This window comes from Physella acuta, unplaced genomic scaffold, assembly GCF_028476545.2.
Source record: "Physella acuta isolate Inbredline_101_S28 unplaced genomic scaffold, ASM2847654v3 ptg001990l, whole genome shotgun sequence".
Taxonomy (NCBI): domain Eukaryota; kingdom Metazoa; phylum Mollusca; class Gastropoda; family Physidae; genus Physella; species Physella acuta.
In genome coordinates, this window is record NW_026733495.1 from 1 (window position 1) to 25695 (window position 25695).

General features: G+C 36.7%; 1 protein-coding gene across 1 annotated transcript; it reads left to right on the plus strand.

Annotated features, from left to right (window-relative positions):
• Positions 1-1290: 1290 nt before the first annotated feature.
• On the plus strand, positions 1291-24342 carry LOC131931537 (uncharacterized). The gene is made up of 11 exons (XM_059288368.1): positions 1291-1384; positions 5072-5186; positions 6092-6183; positions 6532-6626; positions 11960-12112; positions 15523-15706; positions 19493-19606; positions 21139-21277; positions 21529-21653; positions 22408-22509; positions 24218-24342. Exons 1-11 carry the CDS (start codon positions 1294-1296, stop codon positions 24340-24342), a joined length of 1335 nt encoding a protein of 444 aa, XP_059144351.1. The 5' UTR covers positions 1291-1293.
• Positions 24343-25695: the final 1353 nt, after the last annotated feature.

Genomic DNA, 25695 nt, shown 5'->3' on the forward strand with positions numbered 1-25695 from the left:
TGTCTGTCCTGTCCTGTCCTGTCCTGTCTGTCTGTCTGTCTGTCTGTCTGTCTGTCTGTCTGTCTGTCTGTCTGTCTGTCTGTCTGTCTGTCTGTCTGTCTGTCTGTCTGTCTGTCTGTCTGTCTGTCTGTCTGTCTGTCTGTCTGTCTGTCTGTCTGTCTGTCTGTCTGTCTGTCTGTCTGTCTGTCTGTCTGTCTGTCTGTCTGTCTGTCTGTCTGTCTGTCTGTCTGTCTGTCTGTCTGTCTGTCTGTCTGTCTGTCTGTCTGTCTGTCTGTCTGTCTGTCTGTCTGTCTGTCTGTCTGTCTGTCTGTCTGTCCTGTCCTGTCCTGTCTGTCCTGTCTGTCCTGTCTGTCTGTCTGTCCTGTCTGTCTGTCTGTCTGTCTGTCTGTCTGTCTGTCTGTCTGTCTGTCTGTCTGTCTGTCTGTCTGTCTGTCTGTCTGTCTGTCTGTCTGTCTGTCTGTCTGTCTGTCTGTCTGTCTGTCTGTCTGTCTGTCTGTCTGTCTGTCTGTCTGTCTGTCTGTCTGTCTGTCTGTCTGTCTGTCTGTCTGTCTGTCTGTCTGTCTGTCTGTCTGTCTGTCTGTCTGTCTGTCTGTCTGTCTGTCTGTCTGTCTGTCTGTCTGTCTGTCTGTCTGTCTGTCTGTCTGTCTGTCTGTCTGTCTGTCTGTCTGTCTGTCTGTCTGTCTGTCTGTCTGTCGTTCCTGTCTGTCTGTCGTTCCTGTCTGTCTGTCGTTCCTGTCTGTCTGTCGTTCCTGTCTGTCTGTCGTTCCTGTCTGTCTGTCGTTCCTGTCTGTCTGTCGTTCCTGTCTGTCCTCTGTGTAGTCTGTCTGTCTGTAAACACGATAACTTGAGTATCGTTTCAGTTCTGATGACTAAATTTGATGTATAAGTATTATATCAAATTAGGAGTTTTCTAGCCACTTTTGAACGATTTTCGGTAACCGGAAGTAGTACTTATTCTACTTCCAGTTTCTAAAAATTCATTAAAAAAGACGTTTAAAAACAAGTTTTTATGCAATAATCCACTTAAAGAAGAAAATAAATGTTTTTTCTGTAAACACGTGATAATAATTTAAATATCTAAACTAACTAAAACAGGGCGCTTCTTAATCTAGTAAAGGTATTCAATACATAAATATAGCAGTCCACGCTTATCTAGGAAATAAAAACACTATTACTATCGATCACACTTGTTCAGTCAATTCTTTTAATTGCGCACCCACGCGAAGTGTCTCACTTGTATTGAATTGCTCGCACTTCCGATGAAAGGAATGGTTTGTTTGCAGCCTAAGAAATATGGATGCACTGATAATAAAACGAATGGCACATGTTATTTACATAGTATTAATAATTATAACACTAACACTTGACATTGTCGCTAAAGCCGGTAAAATATAATTTAGTAAAAAAATAATATAATTTTATTTGTATTGGTAGGTCTAAATTAAAAATCTAGATCTAGATTAAAAGTAAAGTAATGATTATCGCTATAATTGCGAAGTCTGTTTGATCTAGAATGTAATCTAAACGAGTAAGAGACTGAATCGTGACTCAGTAGTTCCAAGTAAACAGCACACTGTCAATCAGACCTGGATCTATTCTTTGTTGGGGTTTTTAGTTATTTATATACGATTCTTATAGAAATACCGGCAGCGCATGAATTGCTTATTACGAAATTGTTTTCTGCTGTTGTCTATGCTAGGACTTCCATGAAAAGGATAAGGGCGATGTTTTATTTTGGGGTGGCTAGACACAGCCCGGAAAAGGCCACACCATCTTTTTAAAAATACCTGTATCTTGATCCATATCTGAAGTATAATACTGAAGTTGTTTCTCCAAACTGCCGAAAATCGAGGTTTCTGCTCATTTTCTTTACTTTTTCACTACTTTCCATCACAAAGTTCTCCCATAAAAATTAAGCGTATACTAATACAAATGGTATGGTTAGAAAGCTTAACTTAAGCTCTACAATAATGTGTTGTTTGTTTTTATATTGGTAAAGGAAGAATACATGTTTTTGTAGCTTGAAAAACATCACCGCAACGATTTTTATCGGCAAAATGGCAGACCCGTTTTTACCCCTATCGCATTCTGACGCTTTGCGCTTCGGCGCCACGTGACGTATGAATTCTAAACATAGCTTATCGTACGCAGGATTGAATGACCTTTAGTCTCGTATAAAATGTTAACAAATTATTTTAGTAAAAACGGTTTAATTCTCAAATTTTCTACGAAAAATTGAATTTTCACCAAAATTCACTAAAAATACAAATTTTCTACTAGCATGGTTAGAAAGATCGTCCATTTTTCTATTTAAATGCGAAACTATCTTTACAATATCAAAGATGGCGCGAATGGCAAAGCGCGATAACGAAACCATGTGTAACTCCCGTTCGCCGACGCGATCACGAAATTTTTTACAAAGAAAATAAAAGCCCGGCCCGGATCAGACCCCTGACGTGTTTGAATAGAAATCTATTTTTTCTTACGCATTATATCACAATAAAAACAGTTCAATATTAAAAAGAATACAATAAAATATGAAAATATTTAAGTATTTATAATTTAAAACTAAACTTTATCTGTAAAATTTGAATATATTTAGTAAAAGGTCACGCTGACCTAGTTTTTCGACCGGCAACGTTTCGAGAGAAAACTACAGAAAATTGCGATAAAAACGCTAATAAGAACTGATTATCCGATTTAAAATGTCCAAACTATCTGCTAAATATATAATTCGATTAGTCTTTACAGTTATGGGTATACTTTATCACACTGTGTTTCTTTTTTCTTCATTTACGGGTCGTAATTTGCTAAAAATAAGTCTAAAATAGGTTGTCTATTTTTAATCTCGGCCCGATTTTAATCCTGAAATCGTGCATTTTTATTAACGTTTTTCAGCGATCTAACACTAAATTATTTCACTGAGAATGTTTCTTTTTAAACGTAGATTAACTGTAGTTACAAATAAATAACTTTTTCTATATATCTGTTAAGTTTTAGTAATTCTTTGTCAATTAAAAAAAACTGACTTAAAGCCGTGTTGAGGTATAAAATGTTCACCCCCACCTTATTTTCTCAAATCTGGACATTTAACTGCATGATTTATAGCACTCAATTTAATTTACATAATTAGGTAACATTTTCCCCTTTAAATCGATATAAAGGTGATTATTGTGCATGCAATAGAAGAGTTTTAGTGGTTTTGTGAAAATTGGTGATTTTTTAGTTTTTTTTCGCCCTGTCAAATTTTTGGTAAATATGGTGTAGTACGATTTTTAAGACAAAAAACGTTTATCTTTAACTTGTTATACTAGTTTGAAAAAAATTGAGACTACAATCTATCTACTCTTTTATTGGAATTAAGTTAGAGAATGGGTATAGCTGCTATAGTTTTTGAGATAATCGGTGCTAAAGTCGGGTCCTCATGAGGCCGTAAAAGGTAAAAAAAAACGCGTGTTTCTTAAGCGCATAACTTTTTTTCTAATTGTCCTACAGACATAAAGTTGGTATCCATGTTCTTAGAATTATTAGTACTATGCAGGAAAACCAAAGCCATTATTGTGTGACTGATTTGAAAAATCCGTTTGGAGTACCTACTTTGATGATTTCCTTGTTAAGATGAACTGGTAATTTAAGGATTTGGACTAGAGCTAGCGATATCATTTTCTCGATGTTCATTGTTAGCTTAGCGTTGTTGATAAAATATTTCCTAGCGACGTTTTATAATAACCTCTTGTAAATTTGTTTAACGTTTGTTTTAAATGTAGATTATAACATCACAGAAGCTTGCATTCTTATTGGTTAAACTGTTGAAAGGTTTGCCATTAGGGGTCATCCATAAATGACGTCACGCTTTTTTTGACGATTTTTACCTCCCCCCCTCCCCTCCGTCACACGTCGTCACAAAAAGCCAGACCCCCCCCCCCCTAACATGACGTCACACCTCAACCTACAACCCCCCTCAAAATTGCCGTTGAATTTTTTTTTAAACATCGATATTTTTTCCAAAATCTTGTCTAAACTATTACAATTTATTAAAACAGTTATCTAAAACGCGAAATAACGTCTAAAATTCGTTTTCTAACATTGCTTTTTTATAATGCAAAAATGTGACGTCGCAACATCTGACCCCCCCCCCCCTCCCCCTCATCACACATCGTCACAAAATTACGGACCCCCCCCCTCCCCCCTACGAGTGTGACGTCATTTATGGATGACCCCTTATAGCTCAATACCCGGACAGTTAGAATTTCAATACTTTTCTTCGCAGAATGTTTGTAAGATAATTCATTTAATAGTAGTTTTTTTTTAAATATCTATTTAAATAAACCTCGACAAAAAAGAGAACAACAGTTATTTCAATTGACGCTATTCGTTTATGTCTGAATGTTGAATTTTTACACTAAGTTAGGTTGGTCTAAGGGCTTTTTATAAAAGAATCTATCTGAACAATACGGTGTATAGATGGAATTCAGGGTTATAGTTTGTGTTAGTGTCAGAGTTTAGTCCCCCCCCCCCCGAAGAAAGTCTCTACCGCCCCCCCCCCCCCGAAAATTTCAAGCCCCCCCCCCCCCCCCCCGGAGAAAAAAGTCTGGAAGAAACACTGGTTAGTGTTCGATGTAGCGTTTAGAATGGCTAAGGCTATAACTAGGCTTAAGCTTAAGGTAACAAAATTTGCAAAAAAGAATTAAGAACATCGGCCTGCTTAATTTCTCAACATTACCAACCTAACTCTAAATCCTAGATCTGAAGTATGTTATGGGTCTGAGGCAGATAACGTCACATTATTTTACCCTCAACATCACATATAGATGTAGTCTCATATTTTAAAAAAACCCATTATATCCACAAAACTAAATTAAAATAGTCGCAGGGAACGAATATTTTAACCAAACTATCATGCTTCACGTTTTTAATGTATAAGGAAAACAATTTCAGAAATTCCTCGTCTTTTATGTTCAACTCCTCGAAGCTGGCTAACATTTATATAATTTTTTTTTCAAATTGATAATTTGTACTATTTAAAAAGAGAAATCATTGTTTGGTTTATGAACTAAATTACAATGTTCAGATCCCGCTCAACTTCTTGAAAGGCTGAAAGACAGGTCATGGCCTTGGTTTGGTGACTGTTACACGAACTTGTGCCCTGATCCGACGAAAAATCCAAGTTACTGTTTTAACTTAAGGTAATAGTGTATTGTAACTCTTTTTATCTACAAGCTACTACAACTGGTGGGTTTTATAGTCTGCTTGCTTCTTTCTACTTCTTCGTTCTAAATTTTAGTATTGGAAGGGATCCCTCCAACACAATTACGTATACGTGTCAACTTGTTATGTGTCATTGAGGCCATAAGCTTATATTAATTTCCATTAATAACCATTGACTCAGATTTCAGCCTGCTTTTCTTTTTTTGATTGGCTTCCATAGCCTTTGACCAACCAAGAACAAGCTACAAGGAAGCAGTTTGATTCTGGTGCTGTCTCTCCTAGAAGAGTGGCTGTCCCCATCTGCCCGAGGATTCGAACTCGAGACTTTTCGGTTAAGCAACCATGATCTTTACCGACTCGACCACGCCGTCTGTTTTAGAATTTGGCGAATATTTGAACAGTTATTGTCGTTGGTTTGTCCCATGTCCTACTTTAGCCTTTCTACAACTCTAAAGCTCCATCCACGCATACAATATTCTTACACCTAGCCACGGCCGTGATCGAACATGGACACTGGGCTGACATGGTCAAAAATTGACATGGACTATCGGCTCACATTGATATGTTGTCAACATGAACCAATGGTCCGATATGGACCAAAGCTGACACCGGCAACAGGCTAAATAGTTGTAGAGAAGATGAGCCATATTGAAGGTGACAGCGAACACATTTCTTGTGTGGTAGTTTTAAGATGTCAGCCTCATGTTGGACTTATGGCTGGTCAAAATGTATCAACAGACGGTGTTTTTTTTTTCCATGTCGCTGTCTGTTTTTCAGTCGGCTGTTTGACTTTTTAACATTTTATTTTGTACTCTACAATACTCAAGACTTTGTATTTCAAGGTGTAAGGTTTTATCGACTTCCTTCTCCTCGTTCATGTCAGACCACAGCCTGAGTCTATATTGGAAAGAGCAGGATTACCTAACACCATACAACTGACGACAGATTTGGAAGTTATATTTTCAAGCCCTAAAGGTAAGAACATCCCTTTGGTTAAGCCTGTATAGGATAGTAAAATTTGTGGAAGGAAAAGCAAGGGAAAAAGGGCTTAGATGCGCTCAACGAAACAGAGCTGCCCAAAACAGAGACTTCGGGGAGGTGAATGTGTAGCCCTTTGCTCTTCAAGGGCTTATCTTGATTATGCTAAGTAAGTCACACAGGATTGGGCATTAGCCAGGCTTATGTGATCATATTTGTTTTATCGTCGTTAATAATACAGCATGTCCAAGAATATTACTTAGTGTTAACATATCATTAGGTATACCTATTATATAAATATTTAGAGGATGTAGATGTATGTGGTACAAATTTTTTTTCGTTTAGAGGATGTAGATGTGTGTGGTAAAGCTCAACCCATGGAAGAAGTTAAAGCTTTTAAGTTGCCTGAAAGTGGACGTGCAGTCAAATCACTGCTAAAGGTGAGATGAATAAAATATTTCTTTTTAATTTGCAATTTCTCTATTTGGAAGTTACAATTTCAAGCCATATAGATAAGAATAGCCCTTTGATTAAACTTGTATAAGATAGTAAAATCTGTGGAAGGAAAAGCATTCCTATATTATTTAATTTCAATGCTTTTCATTTTGTACTATCCGATATCGGCTAGGCTTTGCTTCATCCATTTATAGCCATGATCAAATGTAAATGTTAACGTAAATATGTTTATATTTGTTTACAAAATGTTTTAAGAAAAATGAAAGAGATTTACATAAACGTGATTCTAAAAAATAACGTACACAAAACCTGCCATTTCTTCAATATTAAGGTTTGGTACACAAATATAATGAGCATCAGAGTCAAACCATTAAACAGAAAACAACTTGTTTGTCACTTTCACTCTCCTGGGGAGCAAAACTACCAAATTATTATACAATTAAAATATTCAGAAAAAATATAGGTATAGTATCATGTAATAATATGTATTATCTTTCTTACACCGTAATAGCAAACTATTTTTAAAGTGTAACATTAACGTAAACGGACAAAAATGAAAAAAAAATTAGAGAGAGTGTAATAGAACATTGTACACATACAGTATGATCTATATCTTTTGCAAAAATAAAAGTCACAAGTACGTATCAAATGTTTAATAATGGGCACAGATTTGCCAATAACATTTACAACTGGCTAAAATAAGTAAAATTCGACCTAAATTTTTTTCCGAATGGTGAAATGCTTCACCTGGGTGTAAGGCGTTAGACACCTTTACCCCCACCTGGGCATTAGACTCCAGATCAATTGCCTCCTCTCAATTAACCCTCTGTCTAATTACTCTTCTACATAATAGGCCCACATATTATACCAATACTGATCCCCGTTTTTCCTCATAGCCCTGTCCTAATCCCTAACCCTGTTCCTAGCCAATACCCTATGCTTTGCCTTAATCTTCGATCGATCCCTTTTCTTTATTATATCCTTTCGTTATTGTTACCATAACCGTTACCCTAATCGGTGGGTGATTGTCAGGGGGTAGGTAGTGTCCTCTGTAGTTTTTGATTTAGATTAATGTCTTCGGCGGTGGGGTAATTGAAATGGAGTAATTAAACAGAAGTAAAAAGAAATAATTATTAGTCACTATTAATTAATTTTCACAGCCATTTAAAAACCGTTTTGTATGACATTTAAAGGAATTTTTCTTTTATGCAAATGTTTTATTTTTTTTATTTTTGTGTGTAGTCAGAGAACGGGTGAAATTAAAAGTTTAAATTCCTGATGCAGTTATTTTCCTTTAAAAGGTAAAATTTGTCAAATTTCACCTCCCCATGTGACATTTCTGAGAATCTGGTATTTTTCCAGTTGCACTAGAGCTATCCCCTTACTTAATATCAATTGTGTGTCGCATTTGCAAGTAGTCGATCTAATTCAAGCACTATAAAAAAAAGTATAATTTATATAAGTCCACGGTCAGGCTAGGTCAGTTTTCAGTCACTTTTAACTCGACTGTAGAACCAACCAGTTCTATGGCTCATGCAGGTTTTATTGACTCGTAGAACTGGTTGGTGAACTACTTACCAGCCCTAGAGAGGGCTCTAATTTTTTCCCGTTAGATTGAGAGTAAACAGCAAACTTTGTAAAGAACAATTTCCCTGCAACTAACCTGCCAGTGTCTGATTTGAAGTTAACACCAAACACACCTCACTTTGCATTTATAGATAGATATAGGGCCGATTCTCAATATGCAGTAAAATTCTAGCAATCCTAAAGTATACCTTGTACATATCTGTACAGCTGTATAGATTATTTTTAAAAAATTTCATCTCTTAAGTAAAACAGCCATCAGCCTCTCATAAATTTAAGCTGTTACATGATCCGTTTACACGTCGCTTCTGTCTGACTCAAATACAACAATGCTGCAGATGGGCAAAACGACACGACTGACATTGTGGGGGAGGTTCACTGATCTTGGGCTGGATATGTCACATTTACTGTTGGGGGCGGTTCACTGATCTTGGGCTGGATATGTCACATTTACTGTCGGGGGAGTTAACTTATCTTGGGATGGATATGTCACATTTACTGTTGGGGGCGGTTCACTGATCTTGGGCTGGATATGTCACATTTACTGTTGGGGGAGGTTCACTGATCTTGGGATGGATATGTCACATTTACTTTTGGGGGAGGTTCACTGATCTTGGGCTGGATATGTCACATTTACTGTTGGGGGAGTTAACTTATCTTGGGATGGATATGTCACATTTACTGTTGGTGGAGTTAACTTATCTTGGGATGGATATGTCACATTTACTGTTGGGGGAGTTAACTTATCTTGGGATGGATATGTCACATTTACTTTTGGGGGAGTTAACTTATGTTGGGATGAATATGTCACATTTACTGTTGGGGGAGTTAACTTATCTTGGGATGGATATGTCACATTTACTGTTGGGGGAGTTAACTTATCTTGGGACGGATATGTCACATTTACTGTTGGGGGAGTTAACTTATCTTGGGATGGATATGTCACATTTACTGTTGGGGGAGTTAACTTATCTTGGGATGGATATGTCACATTTACTGTTGGGGGAGTTAACTTATCTTGGGATGGATATGTCACATTTAATGTTGGGGGAGTTAACTTATCTTGGGATGGATATGTCACATTTACTGTTGGGGGAGTTAACTTATCTTGGGATGGATATGTCACATTTACTGTTGGGGGAGTTAACTTATCTTGGGATGGATATGTCACATTTACTGGCGGGGGAGGTAACTTATCTTGGGATGGATATGTCACATTTACTGTTGGGGGAGGATCACTGATCTTGGGATGGATATGTCACATTTACTGTTGGGGGAGGTTCACTGATCTTGGGATGGATATGTCACATTTACTTTTGGGGGAGGTTCACTGATCTTGGGCTGGATATGTCACATTTACTGTTGGGGGAGTTAACTTATCTTGGGATGGATATGTCACATTTACTGTTGGGGGAGTTAACTTATCTTGTGATGGATATGTCACATTTACTTTTGGGGGAGTTAACTTATGTTGGGATGAATATGTCACATTTACTGTTGGGGGAGTTAACTTATCTTGGGATGGATATGTCACATTTACTGTTGGGGGAGTTAACTTATCTTGGGATGGATATGTCACATTTACTGTTGGGGGAGTTAACTTATCTTGGGATGGATATGTCACATTTACTTTTGGGGGAGTTAACTTATCTTGGGATGGATATGTCACATTTACTGTTGGGGGAGTTAACTTATCTTGGGATGGATATGTCACATTTAATGTTGGGGGAGTTAACTTATCTTGGGATGGATATGTCACATTTACTGTTGGGGGAGTTAACTTATCTTGGGATGGATATGTCACATTTACTTTTGGGGGAGTTAACTTATCTTGGGATGGATATGTCACATTTACTGTTGGGGGAGTTAACTTATCTTGGGATGGATATGTCACATTTACTGTTGGGGGAGTTAACTTATCTTGGGATGGATATGTCACATTTAATGTTGGGGGAGTTAACTTATCTTGGGATGGATATGTCACATTTACTGTTGGGGGAGTTAACTTATCTTGGGATGGATATGTCACATTTAATGTTGGGGGAGTTAACTTATCTTGGGATGGATATGTCACATTTACTGTTGGGGGAGGTTCACTGATCTTGGGATGGATATGTCACATTTACTTTTGGGGGAGGTTCACTGATCTTGGGCTGGATATGTCACATTTACTGTTGGTGGAGTTAACTTATCTTGGGATGGATATGTCACATTTACTGTTGGGGGAGTTAACTTATCTTGGGATGGATATGTAACATTTACTTTTGGGGGAGTTAACTTATGTTGGGATGAATATGTCACATTTACTGTTGGGGGAGTTAACTTATCTTGGGATGGATATGTCACATTTACTGTCGGGGGAGTTAACTTATCTTGGGATGGATATGTCACATTTACTGTTGGGGGAGGATCACTGATCTTGGGATGGATATGTCACATTTACTGTTGGGGGAGGTTCACTGATCTTGGGATGGATATGTCACATTTACTGTTGGTGGAGTTAACTTATCTTGGGATGGATATGTCACATTTACTGTTGGGGGAGTTAACTTATCTTGGGATGGATATGTAACATTTACTTTTGGGGGAGTTAACTTATGTTGGGATGAATATGTCACATTTACTGTTGGGGGAGTTAACTTATCTTGGGATGGATATGTCACATTTACTGTTGGGGGAGTTAACTTATCTTGGGATGGATATGTCACATTTACTGTTGGGGGAGTTAACTTATCTTGGGATGGATATGTCACATTTACTTTTGGGGGAGTTAACTTATCTTGGGATGGATATGTCACATTTACTGTTGGGGGAGTTAACTTATCTTGGGATGGATATGTCACATTTACTGTTGGGGGAGTTAACTTATCTTGGGATGGATATGTCACATTTGCTGTTGGGGGAGTTAACTTATCTTGGGATGGATATGTCACATTTACTGTTGGGGGAGTTAACTTATCTTGGGATGGATATGTCACATTTACTGTTGGGGGAGTTAACTTATCTTGGGATGGATATGTCACATTTACTTTTGGGGGAGTTAACTTATCTTGGGATGGATATGTCACATTTACTGTTGGGGGAGTTAACTTATCGTGGGATGGATATGTCACATTTACTGTTGGGGGAGTTAACTTATCTTGGGATGTATATGTCACATTTACTGTTGGGGGAGTTAACTTATCTTGGGATGGATATGTCACATTTACTGTTGGGGGAGTTAACTTATCTTGGGATGGATATGTCACATTTACTGTTGGGGGAGTTAACTTATCTTGGGATGGATATGTCACATTTACTTTTGGGGGAGTTAACTTATCTTGGGATGGATATGTCACATTTACTTTTGGGGGAGTTAACTTATCTTGGGATGGATATGTCACATTTACTTTTGGGGGAGTTAACTTATCTTGGGATGGATATGTCACATTTACTTTTGGGGGAGTTAACTTATCTTGGGATGGATATGTCACATTTAATGTTGGGGAGGATCACAGTGATGCATTGTTACTATATATGCTTGCTGACGACAACCATTTGGAACTATTTGGATCCAGCTTTCCAACCCTATTGCCTGATTCGCAGTTAACTGTGCATTGCGATGTCCTCTCTTTTCTCATTACTTCTCTTTTTCTCAGAATATAACTATTTTATTTTGTTTATTCAACTTCTGTTTAGCTATATTTGTTATAAATTTCTTACAAATGTAAAAACCGTTCTGTTTCTATTTCAGCGTGGATCCGAAATCTACCGCAGTCGGCCAAAAATTAAATTTGGTCTTAACGCAAACGACAAGTACTCGCTTCTGATCTACGACGTCGGTCTTTTGTGTTATAGGGGATATTGGAGGAGGATACAGACTTCCAATGGAGATTTTCAAGGAGAGGTTATTTAATTCAATGTTTGTGGAGAAAATGTAATTAATTAAAATCGTTTAGGGTACTTTTTTTTTCAACTGAACAAATACAATGTTTGACAGGCAATGTACGGCAATTTTTAAAGCAATCAAAAGTTTGTGTACATTGCGGCACCCGTAGCGAACTATCAATTTTGTGCCCCCCCCCCCCCAACCCCATATTTATATATTTATTCACGTTAGCGTAAAAGGATACCCGCCCTCCCCCCCCCCCCCCCCCCAACCACACGCACACATCAATAACCGTTAGTAGTTTTTTCCAGTTTCACACAAGCAAAGTAGAAAGCCGTTCTTAGAACCAAGTAGCTTTCTATTTTCTTAAATTTGACTTTAATGCAGCTCGGAATAAGCTGGTTATTTTATATTTCTACCCAATTTGGCGCCCGCTTAAGGTCGTCGCCCGGGGCGGCCACCCCACCAGCTATCCCCTGGCTACGCTTCTGCATTTGACTACACCTTGTGTGCATTTGTCTGTACCTTGTGTGCATTTGTCTGCACCTTGGGTGCACATAAACACATGAATTTTGTAATATTATTATATAGGAGTTGGAACAAAACATTAGAGATTTACCGAAAACCCATCGGCCCTAAAGCTTTACCCGAGGGAAAATTATTTTCCAAAAAATAAATATAAAATGCATTGATCATGAAATTTTAATTTCAGTATCCTATTTTGAAATCTCATTATATAGGTATTTGTTGCATCTCTTCATCACATTTCTACTCGGCTCAGAATATTGTTTCGTTTTCTTTCGATTTTTGAAACCTTTCATGGTAGTTCCCAAAAAACAACCCTTTACTTGGGAACAGTTAATCGGCCGTACGACTCACGACACACCTTTTCCATTCCCTTGTGGGAAATCTTACGTAAAATATTCTACTTCTCCATTAACTTGTGTGCTGTTAATTTTTTATTGCGTCTTGCAAACTGCAATAAAAAAAAAATAGCTCAGTTTATTAATTTTTTCCTTGAATGTCCTTTTCTCGACTAGCTAATTAAATTGTTTTACGTCGTCGTCTGCACAATCTTTCTTCTTCTTCTTTGTTCTTAATTATTAGTGTTGAAGGGGATCAAGATTTATCTGCCAGTGGGTTTGAACTCGACCACGCCTCCAACACAATTAAGCGTTACGTGTCAATTGGTTATGCGCCATTGAGGCCATTGACTCCGATTTCAGCCTGCTTTTCTTTTTGGATTTGCTTCCATAGCCTTTGTCCAACCAAGAACAAACTACAAGGCAGCAGTTGTTTGATTTTGGAGTTGTCTCTAGTAGAAGAGTGCTGTCCCCAGCTAACGAGCCTCATCTGCCCGAGGGTTCGAACTCGAGACTTTCCGGTTTAGCAAAAATGAGCTTTACCGACTCGACCACGCCGACCCTTTCTGCACAATCAATATTTTCTAGGCTGGTTGTAGGTTACCATCCGATGCTTGTTGTTTGGTCTGTAGTTTTTGCCATCTGCCAGTTTTCTGATTCTCTCTTCATTTTAAAACGTTTTTCTTAACTCAGCTTCGCGTTTGTTTGTTTGTTTGGTTGTTTGGATGTTTGTTGTTAAAATTGACATCGAAAATTAGCCCACTTCTGATTGCTCTAGAGACCTGAAATTTGGCATGCATGCTACTTTCGCCTAACAATTTCAGATGCAATCATAAAAACTAGCAATTAGTGACCGTAATTAGCTTAATTTAATTACGCCCCAAGGACCATAAAATTGAGGACATGATTTCTAAAGATACCGACAAGACTGGAGGCCTATTGACCCAGTTACTTCGGCCCCAATCGATGTGAGCGCGCTGGCCGTGATCGTATAGTGGTTAGTACTTCGCGTTGTGGCCGCGACAACCCAGGTTCGAATCCTGGTCGCTCAAGATTTTTAGTCCGTGTATTTATAAACACTTTTTTAAAAACCACGTTTTTCATGTGTAGCAACGGACTAAAAAGGAGAAAATAAAATACTTAAAAAAAACTTTTTAAAAAACCACGTTTTTTATGTGTAGCAAAGGACTAAAAAGGAGAACGGACACGGTAACACATTGTTAACGGTGACACGGTTGGTACGCTGGGCATGCTAAAATACACATAAACACGTTTTTCCTTAACTCAGCTTCGCGTTTATTTGTTTGTTTATGGGAGATTTTATCACGTGATTCGTGAGTAGATCTCCACGCCAGCAACGTAAATTACACCCTTTCTCTGTTTAAAGCGTATCGGTCGCTCAAGATTTTTTTAGTCCGTGTATTTAAAAACACTTAGTCAAGTCATACTTAATCAAGTGATTAGATAAAGTAGAAAATAAACTATATAAAAAACTTTTTAAAAACCACGTTTTTCATGTGTAGCAACGGACTAAAAAGGAGAAAATAAAATACTTTAAAAAAAACTTTTTAAAAAACCACGTTTTTCTTGTGGACTAAAAAGTAGAAAATAACTATTTACATACATTTGATGACAAAAAACGTGGGTCGGGCAGATGGGTCGGGAAATTTGATGGTGAACGTACCCACGTTTTTTGTCATCAAATGTATGTAAATAGTTATTTTCTACTTTTTAGTCCACAAGAAAAACGTGGTTTTTTAAAAAGTTTTTTTTAAAGTATTTTTTAATAATATTGGAGGGGATATCTTATTACAATACTACAGGTTGTGCAACATAAGGCATATTGACTCCGATTTCAACCTGCTTTTCTTTTTGGATATCCTACCATATTCTTAGTCCATCAAAGTTAAGACTACAAGATATCAGCTGTGTGAGTCTGGAGTTTTCTATACTAGACGGGTCGCTGTTCCCAGCTAACGAGCATCGCCTGCCCGGGTTCCGAACTCCGGACACTAAGAGTTAACAATACGAATCAGTCAGCCAGATTTTTAAAAGCAATGGAGGTAGAACAAAGACTTGATTGACTTTTTTCTGATCTACAAATGAATCCGCTATATGTTGACCACGTATGACACTTCAATGGGAGCGTACATATGTAATTTTGCTGGCCGTGATGACTTATTTGAACAAAAATAAACCACATAAGATTTTTCATTGGTTACGTCTGTCTAAAAGTAAGCTATCGAAAGCCTTCTCAAAACCAATGAATGGTTATTTTATCTAAGATAAATACGCGGCTATATATATATATATATATATATATATATATATATATATATATATATATATATTTATATATATATATATGCTACTTTGATCCGAAATCATTATCGTCATTTTACGTTGTTGTTGTTTTCTATAAGTGCTTGTAAATATAGCATAAACTTTACACAGCCCTGAACGACGTTAAGCAAGATTATTTTTACAGTTGTTTTATTTATTTTTATGTTCGCTGCGCTTAATTATACGTCAAACAATTTAATCGTTGCATGTTTTTTTTTACAGGAAAAGTGGCCGTATCAACCACCCGCGAATCCTTTACCCGTCGTCAATCCAATACTCATTATTTTATTTAAACAACGTCCAGACGTTGAGTACAATATGGGTGACTGCTTCAAGAAAAGACCGAACAAAGTTACAGCTAATAACTGCAGGGATGCCGTCTCGACAAGTCTCGGGGATGGCCACGGTTAGCTCAGGTGGTTTTTATGCCATACTATACATCATCATTAATGCTGTTAGAATAAACTTATGATACGGTTTGTTCAAGTAGAGGTGTATTAGAAGATTTTTTTCTTTAAACTCACAGATACAGGTGTACTAGAGAGGCATTATAAGCTTGTTTTTTTCATGCGTTTATTTCACTTGCCTCCTCATACTCGCTTTTGTCTTTGTCGTCGTGGATGGAAAAGGGCGAGCGAAATTTTGATGACTTCTAACCGACTGATTTCTGTGAAACTTGGCACTTGGGTCTAGACCGATGACAATATAATTTGGTATCAAATTTGAAATATTTGGATGCTTAATTATCATTTTATAAATTTATTAACACACAGCTTTTGAGTCATGAAAAAAATTTAAAAAGGGACTGATCTTCCAAACTTTCTCAAATTCTTTTTTCCTTTCTCATATACTAAGTAGGCCTATAGAGTAAGTAATCGTGCAAAAAAAAAAAAAAAAAAAAAAAAAAAAAAAAAGACGTTTTCCACGTTACTGGGTCGGAAAAACATGGGTTTGTAATTTGTGTCCGTATTTCTGTGTGTGTTTCTGTGTGTGTGTGTGTGTATGTGTGTATCTGTGAACACGATAACGTGAGTACCATTACACCTAGGTTGATGAAATTTCATATATAAGTATTCTATCGAATTTGTAGTTTTGTATCGACTTTTCAGCAATTTTCTGTTACTGGAAGTGGAAATTATTCTACTTTTGATTTTTCAAAAGCTCATAACTTGTTTTAGATAGACGAGATTTCACATATAGGTAAAGGATCTAGTTCTCTACCTTCTGTGAAATTTTGGAGTACTTTCCGTGTACCGGAAGTAGTAATTTACGTTATTTCTGATCTCTAAAAAAAATACGCATATGCATTTAAAAGGTACTAATGTTCCACATTATTATACACACATTTTTATTAGTTCTTTAAATAGTAGTTTATTCTAATAAATAAAAGTCCATGTGCGCAATTCTCTTTCTCTCTGTCTCTCTTTCTCTTTCTCTGTACGCAATATGTTTGGCAACGTGATCAGTATGTTCAGCGATGTATAGGGAGAACTTAAAGATATGTTGAAAATAATATGGTGGATGTTATAAATGTATTAACTACATTTTATTTAAAGAAGAAATATAAAAATAAAGGCATATTCGAATGAAGAAACACATTTCTAACTAAAGTGTTTATTGTCGTGACAAGAACGCAACCAACAATGACGTCTAATGCGCCACATGTTTAAACTAAGGAAAGAACAAACAAGTAATTAAAAAAGTCTAGTGACAATTTTAGCGCAATTTCCTTATGTTATCTAAAAATAGCTCTGTCGTAGCGTAAATCAAGAGCAGGGTTAGTAAAACCATTGGTTAGTTATTAAAACGTTTTTTATTTTTTTTTTCAGTATTTTACATGTTTTAATTACAATAGAGTTACATGACTAAAAACCATTGCGCGCCTAGCTACCGAACGTGATGTCGCAGCCATTGAACGTGATGGCGCAGCTATTGAACGTGATGACGCGTGTGGTGTGGTTGGAAAAAATGCCTACTAATTCGGTCCAAATTTTAATTAATTAAAAAAAATTTTTGTGACCGAACGAAAGGATATTTTTGAAAACTTTCTTCTGCAATATTGTTCTAAATTATGGCAGGAATCGATTGGTACATGTTTCAAGTCGCTAAGTGGTCTGGTTGCCGAGATATAGGCCAAAAACTGCTTTTTATCGAGGTTTTTTGGCTTTTCCGGGAAATCCATGAAAGAAACCCGGAATTTTTATGGCCTATGTTCATTCTCGTAACTTGCTTAACATAATTGCTTTTGGAACTAGTCATCGATATTGCTTCGTTGAGGAGGAGATACGACTTAAAGCCCGGACACACATTCATCCATACATTCATTCATTCATCCATCCATTCCCAGAAATGACGAGTTAATAAACGCAATTCTCCAGAATGGAAATTGCGCTAAAAACTAATGGCGTCATCTTCCAGTTTTAGAATACAAAGAAATGAACTGTTTCATTCAAATTTGAACTAGATCCACTTATCAAGACGTACGCTATGAAATGTATACCATTTTCTCGGCCTAAACTTATAAAATTTACTTTATTTAGATTCTAGATCTAGATCTAGATCTACGGAAAAACTAGACTTAACCCAGCAATAGAATCTATGCCAATAAAGAGTTTATATACTAAACTATTTCAGGCCTTCATTATTTTATATCCTTCATTATTTTATATACATCTTTGGTTGTTTAGCAATACACACGTCAACGTTAACTTTTTTTTTTTCAATTTTTTAAAAAGATGTGAATGATAAAGTTGCCTATCGGGACTTGGCGGGACACGGGGCAGGTGAAGCAGAGTTCACAAGTTTCTGTCTTTTCAGCATATGAAGGGATAGTGTGGTCAGACCCATGCTCAGCCGGAATATGTGTTTTTAAAATACTACCATCGGACAGCCGGGCTTTTAACGAAATCATTTAAGTCTCTTAATTTTAAATCTCTTAATCAGCGTGTGCATTTAATATGGTGTTGTGTTGACCAGTGGCGTAGCGAGGTCGGGTGTCACCCGGTGCGGCACTTAATGGTGTCACCCCCCAGAGGCGTAGCGACCCTTCCCGGGGACAAACTTTCAAGTTTTCGATTTGCACCCCCCCTTCAAACTTTTGATTTGCACCCCCCACCCCCCTCAAACTTTCGATTTGCACCCCCGTTTAAAGTTTTCGATTTGCACCCCCCCCCCCTTCTAACTTTCGATTTCCACCCCCCCCCCAAGTTTTTCTCTATATATTTCGCTATTTTTTGCCTTGGTGTCACCCCCATAAATGGTGTCACCCGGTGCGGTCCGCACCCCCGCCCCACCCCTCGCTACGCCCCTGGTGTTGACTAATAATGCATATAATTTGGTTTTAATTTTTCTAATAGGTATTGGTACTCTTTGTTATTTTAAATGTGTCGGATTTTTTACCTTCTTTTGTAATTTCAATGCTTTGTCACTAATAACGTCCAACGTGTAGAAAGCAGATTGAGTTTTGAACATCAGTAAACTTTTTATAAAATATTTTTCTCAAACAAGTAAAACATTAAAATATATAGGCCTATAATTCACGCGTAACGATTACCGACGGCTATTTATTACATATGTAAAGAAAATCATTTAATTTTTCTTGTTGGTGCATTATTACATAAAAACTTGTTATTAAAACGTCTTTTTTTTTAAATGCATTTTGTTTTACTCACAGATATAGTTGGACTACAGGTATATTACACTGATGGTTCTTCTATGTTTGACTCAGTCTTACAATAATAGATTATCTGTGTACTATACGTTTTGTTTGACTTACAGATATAGTTGGACTACAGGTATATTACACTGATGGCTCTTCTATGTTTGACTCAGTCTTACAAAAATAGATTATCTGTGTACTATGCGTTTTGTTTGAATTACAGATATAGTTGGACTACAGGTATATTACACGATGGCTCTTCTATGTTTGACTCAGTCTTACAAAAATTGATTATCTGTGTACTATGCGTTTTGTTTGAATTACAGATATAATTGGACTACAGTTATATTACACAGATGGCTCTTCTATGTTTGACTCAGTCTTACAAAAATTGATTATCTGTGTACTATACGTTTTGTTTGAATTGCAGATATAGTTGGACTACAGGTATATTACACATATGGCTCTTCTATGTTTGACTCAGTCTTACAAAAATTGATTATCTGTGTACTATACGTATCGTTTTACTTACAGATATAGTTGGACTACAGGTATATTACACTGATGGATCTTCTATGTTTGAAAAGTATATGGCGTGTGCTGAAGGCTTCATATGTGACAGTCAGTGTTTTGGCAAGTTTCAGGAATGTGAGTCGTATTTTAAAAAACACAAAGTAATCTTTCTGGAACAAATTATTGGTCTTTCTTTCACTTCAATGGGGCGCAGTATCCATTCAGCTTGTTCTTATTTCAAGCATCTGTCAGGGTGTTTGGGAGTAAGCACTGCTCCCCAACCAACATCTTCACCACCGCATCCCTCACCCTCATTTTTCAAGCTCCCTCCCCCTCCCCCCAACCCGCCTCTATTAGCTAACTTTCTGTAAAATAAAAAAAAAATGCATTCAGCGTTTTTCAAATAAAGTCGTACGACTTTTATACTATGATTTCAGGGGTAGGTTATTGACAAAGTAAAGTCTCGCTTTACATGTGTTATTGTCTGTTTCGAATGGACTACGAACTTTTCAGTTTCTTTGTTTGCCTCGGAAACTTTTTACGATCCGAACAGTGTGACAATGGGGACAGTGTGGCGATTTGGACAGTGTGGTAATGTTGACAGTGTGGCGGTATGAAAGTGTGACAATGTGGACAGTGTGACGATGTGGACAGTGTGACGTTGTGGACAGTGTGGCAATGTGGACAGTGGGACGTTGTAGATAGTTGGACATTGTGACGATGTGAACAGTGTGACAATGTGGACAGTGTGACGATGTGGACAGTGTGACGTTGTGGACAGTGTGGCAATGTGGACAGTGGGACGTTGTAGATAGTTGGACATTGTGACGATGTGAACAGTGTGACAATGTGGACAGTGTGACGATGTGGACAGTGTGACGTTGTAGACAGTGTGACAATGTGGACAGTTGGACAGTGTGACGATGTAGACAGTGTGGACAGTGGGACAGTGTGACAGTGTGGACAGTGTGACAATGTGGATAGTTTGACAATGTGGACAGTGTGACAATGTGGACAGTGTGACAATGTGGACAGTGTGACAATGTGGACAGTGTGACAGTGTGGACAGTGTGACGATGTGGACAGTGTGACGATGTGGACAGTGTGACAATGTGGACAGTGTGACGATGTTGACGGTGTGACCATGTGGACAGTGTGACAATGTGGACAGTGTGACAACGTGGACAGTGTGACGTTGTCGATAGTTGGACAGTCTTGACAGTGTGACAATGTAGACAGTGTGACGATGTTGATAGAGATCTGGTTGAAAGGAAGTGACTTCGTGTTGATTTGTCTTGAAGTCGTACTTTTGCATTGTTATTTTGGAGGCAGTGAGATGCGAAAAATGTGTAGTTTGAGGAGCTTTGTAATCCCAATGCGATCATATTACAACGTCATCCTTGTTCATTGAGGAGTGAATAAGCTGTAACTGAATATTATTCTGCTACATAGGCTGTATTAAAAAGGAATGAGGATGCTTAGTTTAAAATGTTTAGGCTGTTGAGACCTCACAGATTTAGTGAAGAGGGCTTTATAACTTGGTAGAGAGTTATATGTAGATTTAATTTAAAACGAATACATTTTTCTTTATTTATTGTAACTATCAACTCCCATTTACTCTAAGTGGTAAATTACATATGTTAATTGAATGATTTTTTCCTGATCAGATGCCGAAAGTAATCTACCTCAGCTTGATTTCATGGACTTGAGTTTAAGCGCCTTGGATATGTATGTCAATATATATATCTATGTCACGGTTGCTCAGGACATGCAGAATTGTTGTGATGGAAAGTTATATTTCTCAAGGTACAAATGCATATATATATATATATATATATATACACACACATATATATATATATATATATATATATATATATATATATATATATATATATATATATATATATATATATATATATATAAACCCACACAACCAGATCCAAACGTATATACACGTTAACATATTGAAATATATGTGCATATTTACAAGATAGCGATAATATGGGCTTAGTCATCAGTTACTGTTTGTTGCATCGTCAATAATCACCTTTTAGGAAAGATTCGTTTCGCGCAAGACCCGGTGACAATTTTAAAGTGAGCAGCTTTTCGCGGATGTGCTACCCTGAGTGTCACACTGACTGGATCATTGAGTTTTCGAGTACTGAGACAAACATTTTAGGTAGCTATCATGTTAGCATAAGATTTTTAATTATATATATATGTATATATATATATATATATATATATATATATATATATATATATATATATATATATATATATATATTACTTTCACTTTACTCTACTCTACTCTACTCTACTCTACTCTACTCTACTCTACTCTACTCTACTCTACTCGACTTGACTTGACTTGACTTTAACTTTGACTTTGACTTTGACTTTACCTCTACTTTACCTCTACAAAACCACTATCTTACCTCTACTTTACTTTACTTACCTTTACTTTAACGCTACTTTACTTTACCTCTACTATACCTCTACTTTACCTCTACTTTACATCTACTTACGTCTACTTTACTTCTTCTTTACCTCTACTTTACCTCTGCTTTACTTTAGCTCTACTTTACCTCTGCTTTACTTTACCTCTACTTTACCTCTACATAACCTCTACTTTACATCTACTTTACCTCTTCTTTACCTCTTCTTAACCTCTACTTTACCTCTACTTTACCTTACTTTGCTATGCTCTGCTCAGCTACTTAACTCAGCATCTTAGCTTAGCTTTGCTTTCCACTCCACTATTTCTGTCTGAAAATTCCTGTCAGCTGCCTTTATAAAAATATATAGCTTGAGTTAGGTACCCATCAGGGACTTTGAGAACTGAATTCGTGGTAGACACCCGTCTTCTTACAAAATAATATAATTTTTACGTGCTTGTTAATTTATTTCTTGGTTTGTATCTACTCTTTTAGGTGATGAAAACTACTATGCTGTGTTCGCGTTCGTGCCATGGAAAGTAAATGATAGATTGGAAGTAAAATTTGTGTGGAATGAAACAAACATCAAATTACCAGGTAGATAATGTTTCATATGAGTTGTTTGTAAAGGGATATATTTTGGGATTTTAAAAAAAAATAAAAGCTATTTTATAACATTCGAATCTATGCTAATTTTAGTTTTTAAAGTCTATTATTTAACAATTTTAAATATTACACTGATTCAATGAGATGACAGGGTGTTTCAACATCACCCCTGACCCAATAGGAAATTTGAATGTCATATAAATAACAATTATTCATATCTCATTTGTGGCTCCTGGGGAGCAAAGGGCTCCAACCACACCTCTCCACAGGTATATATATATATATATATATATATATATATATATATATATATATATATATATATATATATATATATATATATATATATATATATATAATAGCTGCATACCCGTGCTTCGCCACGGTCAATCTTTTTAAAACATACCAACTTGGAACAGAAAGAAACTAAACGCAAACACAAACACAACAAAAACACAAAAGAAAAACAAACACAACATAAAGACAATGCAAACACAAATGCAAACGTAAAATAAACCGAGAGTGATCTCCCCTAAACTTTCTCGAATATTCTAATATAACACTATGGGGGATGGCAACTCGGGATATAGACTTCTAGACATAATTTTTAATCCATTTTAATTACTCAAATTTTTTAAAATAGAATATAATCTCGTAGAAAAAAGAAATGCACACCAAGTGAACGCTAAATAAAGGTGCATAATACTGCGCAATATTATTAGTACTTTATAAATTTACATGCTTTTTTTGAGAAATCGGAAATAGCGTAAATAAGTACTTCCGGTCAACGGAAATTACTCAAAATTTGACAGAAGGTAGAGAATTAGATCTTTTACTTACATATCAAATTTCATTTATCTATCTGAAATAGTACTCAAGTTATAGGCTTTTGAAAAATTCAAAGTAGAAAAAGTACCACTTCCGGTTATCGGAAATCGCTCAAAAGTTGATACGGATCTACGATTTTGATAAAATACTTATACATGAAATTTCATCAACCTAGCTGTAACGGTACTCAAGTTATCGTGTTTACACAAGGACACACACACACACACACACACACACACACAGAGAGACATACGGACAAGGTTGCAAAATTATGTTTTTCCGTATCAGTGAGATGTAAAACGTCGAGATTTGCAAAAATCTCGATTTTTTTGCACGATTACAAGACTTTCTCTATACTTCGTATATACGAGAAAGTAAAAACAAACGAAAATGCAAACGCATAAACATAAACACAACTTAAATGCAAACATAAACACAAGGTGCTCACAGTCTAGCCCGTGGTGCTAAATAACACCCGGCCGGGGCGCCCGCGGAACCGCCTGATTCAACTTAGTAAACGACTATAGTACCCCAACTAATCCATAAAATAAACAAAAGGCAATATTTAAAATATCCGTGTTTTACCTACCACGGTGCATTTTATCAATCCATGCTAATTATATATCTATATCTATATCTATATAAATATATATATATATATATATATATATATATATATATATATATATATATATATATATATATATATATATATATATATATATATATATATATATATGCCCGATTAACACTAATATCAGATTGATATCAGTCAATCAGAATAAAGGACTGATTGAGAAATATATAAGTTGTTGAAGTAATAAAAAAAATTACAATCTATCAAGAAAGGTTGTACATTTTTTTTTTCTAGAGTACACAGGTGGTAGTACGACGTCTCGGAAATCCTATGCATCTAATGGTGCTGGCGAAAGACACATGTACATTTTGTTTTTCTCCTACCCTGCCATCTTTACTGGATATATTACTCTAAGGTAATTAACACACGGCGTATTTGAAATAATGGCTAATAATATTATGGGATGGAATTAGTTTTTTCTACAACTTTTTTTTTTACACAAAAGAAACCAAAGCATAGGTCTTTTGTGCCGGCAACAAAGGCCAACCATGCCGACAACAGAGGTCAATTATGCCGGCAACAGAGGTCGACCAAGCCGGCAAAATAGGTCAATAATGCAGACACTGACTTTCAATAACCATCAACTACCTCAGTCGCCACTTTAAAATCATAATCTCGTGAGCAAAGTGTCCATAGTGGAAAGAAAGGACCTAAAAATAATTTGCAATGTAGGCTAGCATAAAGTCTGGAGGAATGTACCCTAGTTTCTCATAAAAATTATATTGTTATCTGACCAATACGATTCATATTTCAAAAACGCGTTAGATGTTAAAATTGGAAATAAAACACACACACACCAATAAAATTAGTTTTTCACTCTAACATTGAACTCGTTGGTGATTTATCCGTACCGATATAATTTGTATTGCCTTTTGAGGTTATCGTATTGTATTGTACTTTTACACTCTTTTACTTAGTTGACAACATCCGTATGTTTGATTGTTTGCTTGTGGAATCATAGAACTCCATTTTGACCCACGCAGAGTTTCTTCCAGGCATTTTTACCGCCCCCCCCCCCCCCGAACGAAATGAAATTTATATAATTTATATAGAAAATATATACTTTTAACAGTGTCCGCCCCCCCCCCAAAGAAAGTCTACCGCCCCCCCCCCCCCCGAAAATTTCAAGTGCCCCCCCCCCCCGGAGAAAAAAGTCTGGAAGAAACACTGGACCCACGTACCAAATACGAACCGTATCTGTCAGTTAGAAGTACCTGCAATTTCGCTCGGCCGTTTCGATCTAGACAGACAGACAAAGGAAGTTAAAGGAGTTAAATAAAAACGTGTAAAAATGGAAAATAACACAGATGTAAAAATTATAATAACAAACTTTTAACTTCAATGAAAATGAGAAATAAAATAAAAACAACTTGCTTTGATTATTAAAAGCTTTGATCGCTAGAATATGTAAGGGGTCGATCAGGTTGCAAGCTAATGTTTAACGGCCTTAGTGCATTTAAAATGTTATTATATACTAGACTACCCGTCATCCGTTGGATAACTGTGGGTTTTGGGGGTCATCCATCAAAAAACATCAAGTCTGTCACTCAGAGGCATAGCGACCCTTCCCGGCGCCCGGGGACAAACTTTTCAATTTGACCCCCCCCCCCCGCAAGATTTCGATTTGCAACCCCCCTCCCCAACTTTTGATGTGCACCCGCCCCCCTCAAGATTTCGATTTGAACCCCACCCCCCACTCAAACTTTCGATTT

Bases quoted from the DNA above. Each gene is read 5' to 3' on its own strand.
- LOC131931537 (XM_059288368.1), top strand. From the start codon at position 1,294: ATGGATGCACTGATAATAAAACGAATGGCACATGTTATTTACATAGTA. The intron at 1,385-5,071 runs GTAAAATATAAT...TACAATGTTCAG, and splicing joins TGACATTGTCGCTAAAGCCG to ATCCCGCTCAACTTCTTGAA. The intron at 15,707-19,492 runs GTTAGCTCAGGT...TTTTACTTACAG, and splicing joins AAGTCTCGGGGATGGCCACG to ATATAGTTGGACTACAGGTA.